Below are 15178 nucleotides of genomic sequence, written 5' to 3'. Positions count from 1 at the left end.
TTCTCCCCCAATTTTTAGAATAAAAACCACCTAGTAGTTTGCTAAGATATTACAGTATTAGTGATTGGTGGTTTAAAGGGTTTTCTTGCAAAAGTTACATTTCACTTTGCTGAATCAGAATATCTTCTTTTTTCACTCTCATCAAAAGACCAAACCACTCGGTATAGGCTTGTTTTCATTTTATTGAAAATTAAGGAGTTGTTGACAGACTTTCTAATGAAGGGAAGGAAGACATGTAAATCCATTATTTTAGACAACAATGCCTACTTCTCAAAGAGTTAGAGCAGCCCCCAACCCCCCAGCCCTAGCCATTTAAAGAAAAGTCAGACATAAATAAAAGAAAAGCAAACTCTTTAGCCTTAATAGGCACCCATAATTAAAGGTGAAATGAACCAGGAAGAAGACAAGGGGAAAAAATGTAAAAAGAGAGTAAAGACAAAGGTACATATTGTTAGAAATCCAATATAAAATTTGGAACCCTCCCAAAATCTAGTTAACATCAGACATGGCATTTGTTTCCACCCTTATTTTTACCCCTCCCAAACAGGATATAATTGGATACCATCTCATAAATCTTTTACTAATAATCATTAATAAACCAGCTGTTCAAAACTCTTTAAGTGCCAATTATATGTGAAACATTGTGCTAGCTGCTAAACAAGATAGGAGAAATATAAAATTCTGTCTGCCTTTAAGAGTTTTATCGTCTAGCTGTGGCAACGAGAGCTACCAGGCAGTATTGAGGGTCTTTGGGAGGTACATGAACTACTGAAAAATTAGAAAGGAGAGGGTAAGTATTGAGCTGAGGATCTGAATAATTGGGCTTTACTCCATCTTTGCCATTTCCTTGCTATGTGACCTTGAGCAACTCATTTCTCTTTCAGGTCTCCCCCTTCATCTCTCCCCCAACCCCATCCCCCCACACACACACACAACAGAAAAAAAGGGGAAAAAAAGGTCATTCTAGATTTCTAAAATGTAAGAATATTTGGGATTACTGATGAGTTCTGTTGTGTTTCCCAGACTGAAGTCTACACTTAGCTATGGCCCGCTGAGCTGCCCTTCATTTTCCCAGAGAAAGAAATCGAGGTACACATTTTCCCCAATGCAGAGCTTAGAACAAAATCTTCCTATCCAGATGCTGTTAAAAAAAAAAAGAAAAGAAAGAAAGAAAAATCCTGCAGCTAATAGTGCATCTTTTAAAGTGATCACGTGACTCATAGAAAAAGCTTAAAATATATTCTTGACACCGCTTACTGTGAGAGAAATAATTTTTAAAAAATCTTTGTAAATGTGAAAATGGGGGGGAATGAGGTAATTCTACGTGTTAGAGGGAACAACGTGAACAATTAATTCTTTAGTTTCTCTAAGGCTATATATTATACCCCTAAAACGCTATTGAAATACAATTCCCTTTGGCAGACCCGTTAAGCCATTATGCAAGCAGCAGAGCAGCGACGGAAGCAAAATGATGCACCTGGACAGCGGGAAGAGGTTGGTTGAAGTGATAAACTGCAAAACACTGGCCAAATGTACAGTATTGTCCAGAGCCAGACCTAGGGAAAACCTTCCGAAAGCCTCAGGCTCAGAGCCCAAGTTCGCACGCTTCCAGGCATTCTATTGATTCCCACTTGCGTCCTTCAACAGGTAGCGCCAATTACAACCCCTAAAGCACGGCCGTCTAGCATACTGGCCACTACCGCTGTCAATCAAATACTTCACCTACCTTTCCAAATTCTCCCCTCCCCCTTTCATTGGCTTTTCCTTCGGCCTATCCCCAGATTTCTTCCGCGTTTTGCAACCGTGGAAATTGGCCCTATCGAGCCTCGGATTGCAGCGAAAGCTACTCCCGCCCTTTGATGTTTTGGGCGCTCTCCGCCCCTTTCACGGCCCCCCCCAGCGGTCCGGGCAGGAGAGGGCGGAGCGAGCGAGGAGGCGGTTTAGAGGCGGGGCTTGCCTCCCACGGCGGGAGGGCGGAGCCTGCAGTGGAGCTCGCTTGCTCGATTAGGACCTCGGAGAGCGCCGGGCGCCGCTACTGAAGGGACTGGAGAAGCGGCGGGAGCCGAGCCGGGCTGGACGGACGCCTTGGAGCCCGCCTCTCTCCGCACCCTGAGCTTCTCCGGCTTGCAGGCAGCTAGCGGCGGCTGAGGAAGGTGCTTAAGTCGGGAGTCAAATAGCCATCCCTCTGGGACGCGGACGCCGCCGTCCAGCCGCGGCTCCCTCACACCTGTGTGTGCGTCTTGTGAGCGTGAGCGCCCGCGCGTGAATGTCTGCGCGACGGTGTTTGTGTGTCCGCGGGCCAGAGCCCAGCGCCTAGGCGCTTGGCCCAGGGAGGGACCGCGGGAGCCGCGGCTCTGCGCGCCCAGCTGGCAGAGGAGGGACTCGGCTGCAGCCGTCGCCACTGCTTCACGTCCCGCAAGAGCGGCCGCTGTGCTGCGGAGACAGCAGACCGGCGGGCGAGCGCGGCGGCGGCTGCGGGCAGAGCGGGGCGCGAGGGGGGTGGAACGGGGAGAGGAGGAAGGGGGGCCGGAGACGCGGGGAGGGAAGGGGGGTAGAGGAGGGAGAAGCGGGGGCAGCTGGTGCCGCCGCGCCCCCTCCGGTTTGCTGTTGCTGTAGGTCACCCACAGTTGCTTTGGGGTCCGGGCTGTTGGGGGTGGGGGATGGAAAAAGACCCCGCGCCCCATTTCTTACTGAGAAAAAGGGAGCGTTGAAGACGATGAGGGGACAGCCCAGAAGGTGGTGCACCGGCTCCCCCTAACCCCCAATATCATTTTTATGGAAATAAAATATTCTGACCTGAACCTTTAGTTGGAAAGCCCGCCATTAAGAGAGAGAGAGACATAGACTTGGTCTGTTGGACTCTGGTTTGATTGTATAATGATGATGATATAATGCTAATGACGACGATGACACTGCCTTTTATTTTTACCCCAGTGTTGATAAAGCATAACCACAGCTGGGGATAAAGCCCTTGAAAATGTGGTGTATGAGGATATACTGTTGAGGTTTTTAGTTTGAAAAATATGCTTTTTAGAATTAAAATTTGATAATATGTAGCCTGACTTTTTTTAGTCCTGTATAGCCAATGATAGTAAAAATGAGGACTCGCTATTGCCTTGGCTAATGAAAAGCTAAACACTTTTACCTGGGTATAATTTCATGTGTTAAGTCACCCTTTCCTTTGAATTTCTCAACAGTTTTTAAAATGAAGAAGTTTAATTTCCGAAAAGTTTTGGATGGCTTAACTGCCTCCTCCCCTGGCAGTGGTAGCAGCAGTGGCGGTAACAGTGGTGGTGGGCCTGGAAGTGGTTCCATGCACTCAGGAGGGACTGCAGGGGTTCTCAGAGAAGAGATTCAGGAAGCTCTGACTTCAGAGTATTTCCAGATTTGCAAGGTAAGTTTTGAATTGGCTTAAAGCCTATTATTTCTTTATTTTGCTGTGGCGAAGAAAGAAGAGTTGAAACACACACACATGACTGGAAATTGTTTAGATACCAGCATCAGAGAATCTGGTGCAGAGAACTCTGTAGATAGGTCAGTTTAATTTATTAAAGGTATTCCAGGAATCAACTTAATAAGCAATGGCAGTTTAAGGGGGAAATAAACAAGCAAACAAACACAAAAATAGAATCTGCAAGATAATGGTAAGGCCCAATAGTGGAGAAATTTTTTAATGTAATATTTATGTATAGAAGAGAAAATCATCATTCTGGTTAATCCTGTGATGTTATTCAGATAAACTAATTGTTATTTTATTTCACTGTTCAGTAAAATGATTACAGCTATTAAGATGTTGCTAGAATTAAGTAGATAATAGATGAATAGGTTCGCTTTAAAAGATCTAATGGCATTGTTTTAAATTCATTGTTTAAATTCTGAATAAAAACACCCCCAGAGTCTTAAACTCTAAACAAATAAATGAACAAATGTCATGGGCTTAATAAGTGTAAGAACTTTTAATACTCATAAGAACTCAAAAGTAGTCTGTGTTCTGGTTTAGTGGAGAAACATTTTAGGTAATTATACTTTAATGTTGAACTTCTAATGAATGAGCAAAAAATTGTTTTTGATGGGGAGAGAGGAGAACTTACAAAACAAGTATTATGTTAATATATGGAGGTATTGTTATATTTTCTGAACTAAAGTGATTTATAATTTTTATTTTCCTTTTTTGGGGTGTCCTAGGAATGTGCGTTTGACCTGGCATGTATAACAAAAAAGTTATATCATTCATATGATATAGATGAATAAAGTTTTATAAATGTGTTTGAATACATAAGCAGAAACAGTAAAATTTTTTTCTAATCCTTACCTGAGGATACTTTTTAAAAATTGATTTGAGAGAGAGAGGAGAAACATGTAGCTGAGAGAGAAACATCGATCAGTTGCCTCTAGTAGAATGAGATCTAACCTGCACCATAGGTATGTGCCTTGATTGACCAACTGAGTCACCCGGCCAGGGAAGAAATAGTAAATTTTTGAAATCACAGAAATTAAGTATTAAATTTTTTTGTACTTCCACAAAATTTATTTGAAATTATTAAAATTAGTTTTATAGTAAATTATGTGTAATAAGTTTTAATTATTGTTAGTTTCTACTCTCAATAGCATTGTTATAAAACATTAAATCTATAGTTATTAAAATGTTGTAAATTAGTTTGCATAAAAGGGAGCTTATTTATAAATAGGTTAAACAGATTTAATTATAATCCACCTTGTGAGGTTTGTATATAATACAATTTTGTATACAAAATTTATTTAAAATAATTTTAATTTAATGTTATTATTTTATTGTTGACAGTATTACAGATGTCCCCCACCTTCCTCTTTCCCCCCTTCCACCCAGCCCCTACCCCACCCTAGGCCTTCACCAAACTACTGTCTGTATCCTTTGGTTATGCATATATGTATATAAGTTCTTTGGTTAATCTCTTCCTGTTTCCCCCCCACCCACTCTCCTCTGAGATATGTCAGTCTGTTTCATGCGTCCATGCCTCTGGACCTATTTTGTTTGTCAGTTTATTATGTTCATTAGATTCCACTTATAAGTGAGATCATGTGATATTTGTCTTTCTCTGATTGACTTATTTAATTCAACATGATATGCTCCAAATCCATCCATGCTGTCACAAAGGATAAGAAATCCTTTTTTACAGCTGCATAGAATTCTATTGTGTAAATGTACCACAGCTTTTTATCCACTCATCTACTGATGGGCACTTGGGCTGTTTCCAGATCTTAGCTATTGTAAATAACGCTGCTATGAACCTAGGTGTGCATATATTCTTTCTGATTGGTGTTTCAGGTTTCTTAGGATATATTCCTAGAAGTGGGATTGCTGGGTCAAACAGTAGTTCCATTTTTAATTTTTTGAGTAAATTCCATTCTGTTTTCCATAGTGGCTGCACCAGTCTCCATTCCCACCAGCCATGTACTAGCATTCCTTTTCCTTCACACCCTCGCCAGCACTTGTTGTTTGCTAATTTATTGATGGTAGCCATTGTGGCAGGTGTGAGGTGATATCTTATTGTAGTTTTAATTTGCATCTCTCTCTGATGATTAGTGACTGAGCATTTTTTCATGTCTCTTGGCCATCTGTATGTCCTCTTTGGAGAAGTGCCTATTCAGGTCTTGTGCCCATTTTTAAATTGGGTTATTTGTCTTCCTGTTGTTGAGCCGTATGAGTTCTTTATATATTTTGGAAATTAACTCCTTATCAGATGTATCATTGGCATATATGTTCTCCCAGACAGTGGTTTACCTTTTCATTTTGATGATGGTTTCTTTTGCTGTAAATAAGCTTTTTTATTTGATGTAGTCCTATTTGTTTATTTTTTCCTTTTTTTCTCTTGCCCTAGGAGATGTATCAGTGAAAACTCTGCTACTGGAGATGTCTAAGATTTTGCTGCCTATGTTTTCTTATAGGATTTTTATGGTTTTGTGGCTTACATTTAAGTCTTTTATCTATTTTGAGTTTATTCTTGTGTATGGTGTAAGTTGGTGATCTAGTTTTAGCTTTTTGCATGTACCTGTCCAATTTTCCCAACACTATTTATTGAATAGACTGTCTTTACCTTATTGTATTTTCTTGCATCTTTTGTCAAATATTAATTGACCACAGTGATGTGAGTCAATTTCTGGGGTTTCTGTTCTGTTCCAGTGGTCTCTATGACTGTTCTTGTGCCATTACCAGGCTGTTTTGATTACAGTGGCTTTGTAGTATAACCTGATATCTGGTATTGTGATCCCTCCAACTTAGTTCTTCTTTCTCAAGATTGCTGAGGCTATTCGGGGTCTTTTTTGGCTTAATATAAATTTTTGGAATATTTTTTCAAGGTATGTGAAATATGTGGCATTGAATCTACAAATTGCTTTGGGTAGTATGGACATTTTAATGATGTTAATTCTTCCAATCCTTGAACACCCAATGCTTCACTTGTTTGTATCTTCCTCTGTTTCTTTTTTCAATGTCCTGTAGTTTTTCTAGAACAGGTCTTTTACCTCCTTGGTTAAGTTTATTGCAAGGTATCTTAGTTTTTTGTTGTTGTTGCAATGGTAAATGGGATTTTTTTTTGTTTTTTTTTTTTTTCCTGAAAGTTCATTGGTGTATAAAAATGCCTTTGATTTTTGGATGTTGATTGTGTATCCTTCTACTTTGCTGAATTCATTTATTCTAGTATTTTTTATTTTTTGGTGGAGTCTTTAAGTTTTCTATGTATAATATCATGTTGTCTGTGAATAATGACAATTATACTTCTTCCTTTTCAATTTGGAAATCTTTGATTTTTTTCTTTTTGTCTGATCACTGTGGCTATGATTTCCAGTACTTATCTTGAATAAGAGTGGTAAAAGTGGATATCTCTATCTTGTTCCTGTTCTTAAGGGAAATGCTTTTAGTTTTTGTCCATTGAGTATGATATTGGCTGTAGGTTTGTCATATATGGCCTTTATTATGTTGTGGTATGATCCCTCTTTTCCCACTTTGCTGAGAGTTTTTATCAAAAATGAGTGCTAGATTTTTGTCAAATGCCTTTTCTGTATCTATTGATAAGATCATGTGATTTTTATCCTTCATTTTGTTTATGTGATGTATCACATTTAATAATTTGTGAATATTGTGTCAGTTTGCATCTCCTAAATAAATCCCACTTGATTGTGGTGTACGATCTTTTTAATGTATTGCTGGATCTGATTTGCTAATATTTTGTTGAGGATTTTAGCATCTATATTCATCAGGGATATTGACCTGTAATTTTCTTTCTTTTTAGTGTCTTTATCTGGTTTTGAAATTGAGATAATGCAGGCCTCGTAAAAAGAGCTTGGATGTTTCTTCCTCTGGGATTTTTTGGAATAGTTTGAGGAGGATAGGTGTTAGTTCTTCTTTGAATGTTTCGTAAAACACTTCTGTGAAGCCATATGATCCAGGACTTTTGTTTGCTGGGAGGTATTTTAAAATTACTGCTTCAGTTTCATCTGGTTGTAATACTCTTTTGTCATATATTAACTTATGTTATGTACTAGGATTTGTATCTGGGTTAAAATGTTCTTCCATCTTTCTGCCTATTCTTATGCCAATATCATAATAATTTACTTTTTAGGCTAAAAAGGCTGGTCAAAATAATATGTAGGGTGGGTTTGGGAATATTTGAAAGGAAATGCAGTGCCTGTACCCGTTAACCAAATACTGCAGATCTGTAGTCAGAGATCTGTTTATTACGTCAAGGGAGATTGCGCACCATAGAGAACCATGATACATTCCAGTAAGTGGGTGTGAAGAAGGGGCTTGTTACAGGATTTGGGCTTGTGTTAGGTGATTTTAGGAAAGTTCAGAAAAACATAATTTAGTGTTATAAGAAAGTAGGGGACAGTCCTGTCATTTTATAACTTTAGAATATGTATCTAGGAGGCAAGAGGAACATCATGAGCTAAAGCTATGATTACTAAAGAAGCAACAGTTATGTTAGTTGGATAAAGGGAACCATTTAATCATTCGTGTAGTTTACCCAATGTTGTTACATTTATCCATACCCAGACGTGATCCTACAGTGGTTTTGTTTTTGTCTTGCTTTATCATGGTTATAGAGGGGCCTTGTTTGATGGTTTTCTGTGAAATTGCTCATGTTCCATGGGAGAGCACCATGGCCTAGCTGTTGATACCAGGCAAGCTCCAGCTAATAGCTGTTAGAGGCTGCTTTTTTCTCTTTTAGCAGTTTATTACTTCTAAAGTAGCTATAATTGCTACAATATGTTGCTAAGCAGGCCTGCTTCAATACGTACATAGGAGAAATTTTTCTTGTTGCTCGACAATCAACAATTCATATTGGTTGATTTGAATTTGTTATATAATTTGAATTTGTTATATAATTGTTCATTCAAAATGATTTGAAGTCATTATATAATTTGAATTTGTTATATAATTGTTAATTCAAAATGATTTGAAATTGTTATATAATTTGAACTTGTATATAATTGTTATAATTTGAGATTGTTATATAATTATATATACTATGTGATATACTACAGCTATTGTTTAGTAAAAGTATATACTTGAAATAGTATACTTTAAAACAACTATGCTAAGTAAGTATAACAATTTTTTTGTGCTAGGTTTTTTTGTTAATCCTTACCTGTGGATATTTTTTCATTGATTTTTAGACAAAGTAGAAGGGAGGGAAGGAAGGAGAGAGAGAGAGAGAGAGAGAGAGACATCACTGTGAGAGAGAGACATCGATTGGTTGCCCCCTGAACAACCCCAACTGGGCCAGGGATTGAACCTGCAACCTAGCTGCATGCCCTGGACCGGGAATTAAACCCGAGACACTTTAGTCTGCGGCCGATGCTCTAACTGCTGAGTCAAACCGGCCAGGGCTGTGCTAGTTTTATTTGTATTGTTTCTCTATTTAATCACAGTTCACATTTTTTTCTTCTCCATTTTGAACAAATGTAGAGATATCATTTCTTCCACATAATATTTTCTAGCAAGCAGCCATTTTTAATTCCAGCAGGTAAACAGAAGATTTGAAATAACTTTTGTTTTTCTGAGACTTCAACCCAGCATATCAATTTAGAATTCTTGTATGTATATACACAATTTCATTTGCTGTGGAAATAAAATGAATTTTCAAAAATAAAACTATAGATAAAACTAATTTTCAAAAATCCTGAAGGAATCTCTGTTGTGTATATATTAGTCTGAGTGATGTAAGATGCCTATTTTCAACCTGAACCATGTCATATCAGCTAAACCAGTTATTTTAACTAAGTTCCAGAAGAAAAATTGTTATCTGACCTGCATCACTGCAGATATTTTACAGTGCTGGAGTAGTCTAACTTCTATTTTCTAACCTTTTCTTTTTAGTCACTGCTATACTGGCAAACATAGATTATTTAATACAAGAAGAGTATGTGAAGTGAAATAATATTCTTAGCAAATATTTTTTTGAGGAGAACATTGTATTTGGAAGTAGGATGGTCAAGCTGTTGAATGAATCATACTAAGAAACTTAACTGAGTCTGGTGGAGATTCAGACAAGTAGTGCATAGGACGTAGTCACTGAAGGCAGTTTCACTAAATGTTGTATATGCTTGCTTTAGTGTGATCAAATATAGGGATCAAATAGAGAGATTAAGATTCAAGATGAAAGCTACAGAATCTGGAAGAATAGAGGCAAGACTGATGCAGGACAATCTATGATATTGACAGTAATCCAGATACTCAGGTTGATCACAAAGAACCAGGATAAAAGAATATTGGGGGGACCAGCAACAAAGCTAACTGAATATCAAGTCTATTGGTCAAGATTTTCTTAATCCTCTTAATCTAGTGAAATGATTACTTTTATTTTTAAATTAAATTTATTGGGGTGACAGTGGTTAATAAGATTATATAGGTTTCAAGTATACAATTCTATGATACATCATCTATATACTGCATTGTGTGCTGACCGCTCAAAGTCATATCTTCTCTCACCATATACTTGATCCTTTTTACCCTATACTACTCCTCACACCCCTTCCCTTTTGTAACCACCATACTGTTGTCTGTGTCTATGGGTTTTTGTTTTTCTTGTTTGTTCATTTGTTACTTTCAGTTTTATATATGGAATACTACTTAGCCATTAGAAAAGATGAAATACTACCATTTGCGACAACATGGATGGAATTTGAGAATATCATTTTAGCGAAATAAGTCAAACAGAAAAAGTTAAAAACCATATGAAAGGATTACTTTTAAAGGAATGGTAGTAGTTTGCTGAAACCATCAAACTACTTCTTGTAACTTCACACACAAGAAAATTTCTAGATTTCTCTCTCTTATTCTTTCTGCACAGGTTAGTTTTCATGTGTTCTTCGTTTTTTTCATGATTTATTTCTTTTTCTAGATTTTTCATATTTCTTTATTGTCTTTTTGTTGTTGTTGTCTCAGTAGTTTTTGTCAAATCACATTCTGCCTTTGTTCCCAAATTAAATAATGTTTGGTATCAATTTGTAAGCATTACATTTTTTGATAAGTTTTTCATTTATCTTAAGATTTCTTCTTTGACCCATAAATTATTTAGGAATGTATTGTTTAATCTCCAAGTATTTTGGGGTTTTCCAGCTATCTTTTATTGATATCTAGTTTAATTCCATTGTGGTTTCATAGCATATTTTATATGATTTTAATTCTTTTAAATTTGTTAATGTGTTTTATGGCCAAGAATATGGTTAATCTTGGTGAGTTTTCTATGTGAGCTTGAAAAGAATAAGTATTCTGTTGTCACTGAATGAAGTATTTTGTAAATGCCAAGTAGATCTATTTGATTGATAGTATTATTCAATTCAACTATGCTTTACTGATTTTTGGCCTTTGGGATCTGTCAATTACTGAGAGAGGGGTATAGAAGTCTCCAACTATAATAGTAGATTCTTCCTATTTCTCCTTGCAGTTCCATCAGTTTTTTCCTGGTGTATTTTGCTGCTCTAATTGTTAGATGCATACACATTAAGGATTGTTATGTTGTCTTGGAGAATTGACCCCTTTATTTAAGTAATGCTCCTATTAATTTATGATCATTTTCTGAAGTCTGCTTTGACTAAAATTAATATACCTAGTTCCACTTTCTTTTGATTGGTGTTAGCATGCTGTTTCTCCATCCCTTTACTTTTAACTGATCTACGTCTTTGTAATTAAAGTGGGTTTCTTGTGGACAGCATATAGTTGAAGTCTTGTTTTCTTATTCGCTTTGATGGTCTTTGTCTTTTAGTTGGTTTTTGATATTAGTCCATTGATGTTTAAAATGGTTATAAATATTATAGTTGGATTAACATCAACCATATTTGTTACTATTTTCTATTTGTTGCTCTTGTTCTTTGTTTCTTTTTATATTTTTGTCTTATATTCCTTTTCTGGTTTTATTTTATTTTATTTTTTTTTGGAAGACCAAGTTTCCTTTTTTCCCCCTAAATCTTTATTGTTGAATGTATTACAGATGATTCTTATTTTTCCATCATTGACCCCCCTCCTCCCTACTCCCGCCCCCCTCCCGCCTTTACCCATACTATTGTCTGTGTCCATTGGTAATGCATATAACTTCTTTGGTTTATTTCTTCCCACCCCCCAACCCCTTTCCCTTTGAGGTTTGTCAGTCTAGCAGTGAATTTGTACTTCTTAACCCCTTCACCATTTTCACCCATTCCCCCAACCCCCTCCCATCTGGCAACCAACAAAATGTTCTCTGTATCTATGAGAATGTTTCTGTTCTGGATGTTCATTTTGTTTGTAGATTCAATTGGCCATAGATATGTATTCATTGCCATTTTGTTTGTTCATATATTTTATCTTTTTCTTCAAAAAGACCCTTCATCATTTCATATAATAATGGTTTGGTGGTGATGAACTCCTTTAACTTTTTCTTGTCTGGGAAACTCTTTATATGGCCATGAATTCTAAATGACAGCTTTGCAGGATAGAGTAATCTTGGTTGTAGGTTCTTGCTTTTCATCACTCTGAATATTTCTTGCCACTTCCTTCTGGCCTGCAAAGTTTCTTTTGAGAAATCAGCTGACAGCCTTATGGGTACTCCCTTGTAGGGAACTAACTGCCTTTCTCTTGCTGCTTTTAAGATTCTCTCTTTGTCTTGAACCTTTTGCATTTTGATGATGACGTGTCTTGGTGTGGGCCTCTTGGGGTTCATCTTGTTTGGGACTCTCTGTGCTTCCTGGACTTGTATGTCTGTTTCCTTCTCCAAGTCTGGGAATTTTTCTGCCATTATTGTTTCAAACAGGTTTTCAATTTCTTGTTCTCGCTCTTCTCCTTCTGGCACCCCCAAGATGCAAATGTTGGCATGCTTGAAGTTGTCCCAGAGGCTCCTTACACTATCCTCATTTTTTGGATTCTTTTTTCTTTTTGCTGTTCTGATTGGGCATTTTTTTTTTTTTTTTTTTTTGCTTCCTTATATTCCAAATCTATGGTTTGCTTCTTGGATTTACGTACTCTACAATTGAATCTGTGTAAATTATTTATTTTAGTTAATGCCTCCTTCATTTCTGACTGTGCATCCTTCATTTCTAACTGGTCCTTTTTTATGCTCTTGAGGCCCTCACTAAGTTCACTGAGGTTGTCACTAAGTTTATTGAGCAACATTATAAGCAGTATTTTGAACTCAGCATCTGTTTGGTTGCTCATCTCCATTTCACTTAGTTCTTTTCTTGGGGTTTTGTTCTGTTCTTTCATTTGAGAGCTGTTTCTTTGTCTCCTCATTTTGGCTGCCTCCCTGTGTTTGGTTCTGTGTATTACTTAACAAGAGGTATGGGGCTATCTGAGACCACATGCTGCTCGTTTGAAAGAATTTAGGAAAACCTGAAGCAGGATCCAAGACAGGCCAATCCTATGGTTAAGCAACTGGTAACAGCTTGGGTGGGCCTGGAAGTTGGGTGGGGCGGGGCCTCCAGGAATCACCAGGGCAGGGCTCCAGTGTGAGCCAGGTTGCTGGCATCCCAGATATGGCTACTGTCTGCAACCCCAGGGAAGGGCTCACCAAAGGAACAAAGGCCTCTGACAGCACATTTGTTCCGGAGAAAGCCCCCCTCTCCAGCCCTCGCTCCAATGCCAAACAGCTCAGTTCTTCTTTGTATGTCTCTGGTGCCCCTGAAGGTGCCTCCCTTCCAAGCTTAGAGGGAGTGAGTCCGATAAGTCCGTGCGCGGACCCTTTAAGGAGCTACCTGGGTCTCCAGCTGCGTCAGTTTCCCTGAGCCTCAGTTTCTCCGAGCCTCAGTTCCCACTGGTTTTTCTAGCCAGAAGTTATGGGGACTTCTCTTCCTGGCACTGGAACCCTGAGCAGGGCATCTGGTGTGGGGTGGGGACCCCTCAGTCCTCAGGGAGGACCTTGCCAGCTGAGGTATCCTCCTGATTTTTATCTGCCACACGTGGGTGTGGGACCAGCCCGTTGCACCTCTGCCCCTCCTACCAGTCTCCATGTGGCTGCTGCTTTAATTCCGTAGTTGTAGGACTTCCATTCAGCTTGATTTCAGGCAGTTTTGAATGATGGTTGTTCTGTAGTTTAGTTGTAACTTTGATGTGATTGTAGGAGGACACGATACCGCGTTTACCTACCCGCCATCTTGACCAGAAGTCTCCTTTTCTGGTTTTAAATGAGCATTTAATATGATTCAATTTTTATCTCCTCTCAAAGCTTATTAATCATACTTCCTTTAAACCTTTTTAGTGATTGTCCTTGAGTTTGCAATATACATTTTCAACTAATTCAAGTCCTCTTTTTAGTAACTCTGCCACTTCATGGGTAGTACAAGTTTCTCTTAACGGAGTATTTTAAATTCCTCTCTCCTGTCTCTTATAACATTGCTGTCATTCATTTCACTGATCTATAGGTTATAATCACCAAATACAAAGTCACTATTATTATTTTGAACAAATTATGATCTATTAGATCAATTGAGAGTAAGAAAAAGAAAATATTTTGTTTTACCTCTATTTATTTCTTCTCTAACATACTTCTTTTTAAATGTAGATTTAGATTTCTGTCCTATATCATTTCCTTCTTTCTGAATATTCTTTTTTTTTTTTTAATCCTCACCTGAGGACATTTTTCCATTTTTTGCTCAGATAGAGTGGAAGGGAGAGAGAGAGAGAGAGAGAGAGAGAGAGAGAGAGAGAGAGAGAAACATCAACGTGAAAGGGACACATCGAGTGGTTGCCACCCACACAACCCAACCAGAGCCAGGGACAAACTGCAACCGAGATACGTGCCCTCAGTGGGAACCGAACCTGGGTCTCTCTGGACCACAGGCCGATGCTCTAACCGCTGAGCCAAAGCGGCCAGGGCTCTGAATACTTTCTTTTAATATTTTTGCAAGGCAGTTTCTGTTTGAGGAAATCTTTATTAGATTTTGAAGAAGAATTTCACTGCATAGATAATTCTAGGTTGGTGGGTTTTGTTGTTTAAACATTTTAAATATTTCACTCAACATTCTCTTTTCTTGTGTGGTTTCTGAAGAGAGTCTAATGTAGTTCTTATCTTTGAGCCTCCTCAGGTAAGGTTTTGTTTCTGTGGCTTCTTTCAAGATTTTTATTTTAGTCTTTGATTTTCTGCAGTTTCAGTATGATATGCTTAGGTACACCAGATTTTTTTTTGGTATTTATTTTGCTTGGTGTTCTCTGTGTTTCCTGGAATTGTGATTTGGTGTCTGTCAGAGATTTTGGGAAATTCTCAGTCATTATTTCTTCTGTTCCTTTCTCTCTTTCTGATATTCCCATTACATGTGTTTTTGTGCCACAGTTCTTGTATATCCTCTTCTGATGTCTTTATTCACTGTTTCTCTTTGTATTTCAGTTTTGGAAATTTCTAGGGACATTTTTTCAAACTTATTCTTTCTCAGCTGTGTTGTTTATTGATCAGCCTATCAAAAGCATTATTATTATTATTATTTTTTATCCTCACCCGAGGATATTTTTCCATTTTTTGTACAGATAGAGTGGGAGGGAGAGAGAGGAAGGGAGAGAGAGTGAGAAACATCGACGTGAAGGGACACATCGAGTGGCTGCCACCCGCACGACCAACCAGGGCCAGGGACAAACTGCAACCGAAGTACGCGCCCTTAGCGGGAACCAAACCCAGGTCTCTCCGGACCGCAGGCCGACGCTCTAACCACTGAGCCAAACTGGCCAGGGCTCAAAACC

General features: G+C 38.3%; 1 protein-coding gene across 1 annotated transcript in view; it reads left to right on the top strand.

The window, feature by feature from the left end:
- Nucleotides 1–2091: 2091 nt before the first annotated feature.
- The window catches only part of STXBP5L (syntaxin binding protein 5 like), a 304365-nt gene continuing 291278 nt past the window's right edge, over nucleotides 2092–15178 (top strand). The window contains exons 1-2 of the mRNA XM_036243664.1: nucleotides 2092–2153; nucleotides 3198–3394. Coding sequence (XP_036099557.1) covers nucleotides 3206–3394 — 189 coding nt within the window. The 5' untranslated portion in view covers nucleotides 2092–2153; nucleotides 3198–3205. The remainder of the gene's footprint in view (nucleotides 2154–3197; nucleotides 3395–15178) is intronic.

This window comes from Molossus molossus, unplaced genomic scaffold (assembly GCF_014108415.1).
Source record: "Molossus molossus isolate mMolMol1 unplaced genomic scaffold, mMolMol1.p scaffold_m16_p_5, whole genome shotgun sequence".
NCBI lineage: Eukaryota > Metazoa > Chordata > Mammalia > Chiroptera > Molossidae > Molossus > Molossus molossus.
Note: the sequence above shows the minus strand (reverse complement) of the source record. Positions and strands in the feature narration are given on the sequence as shown.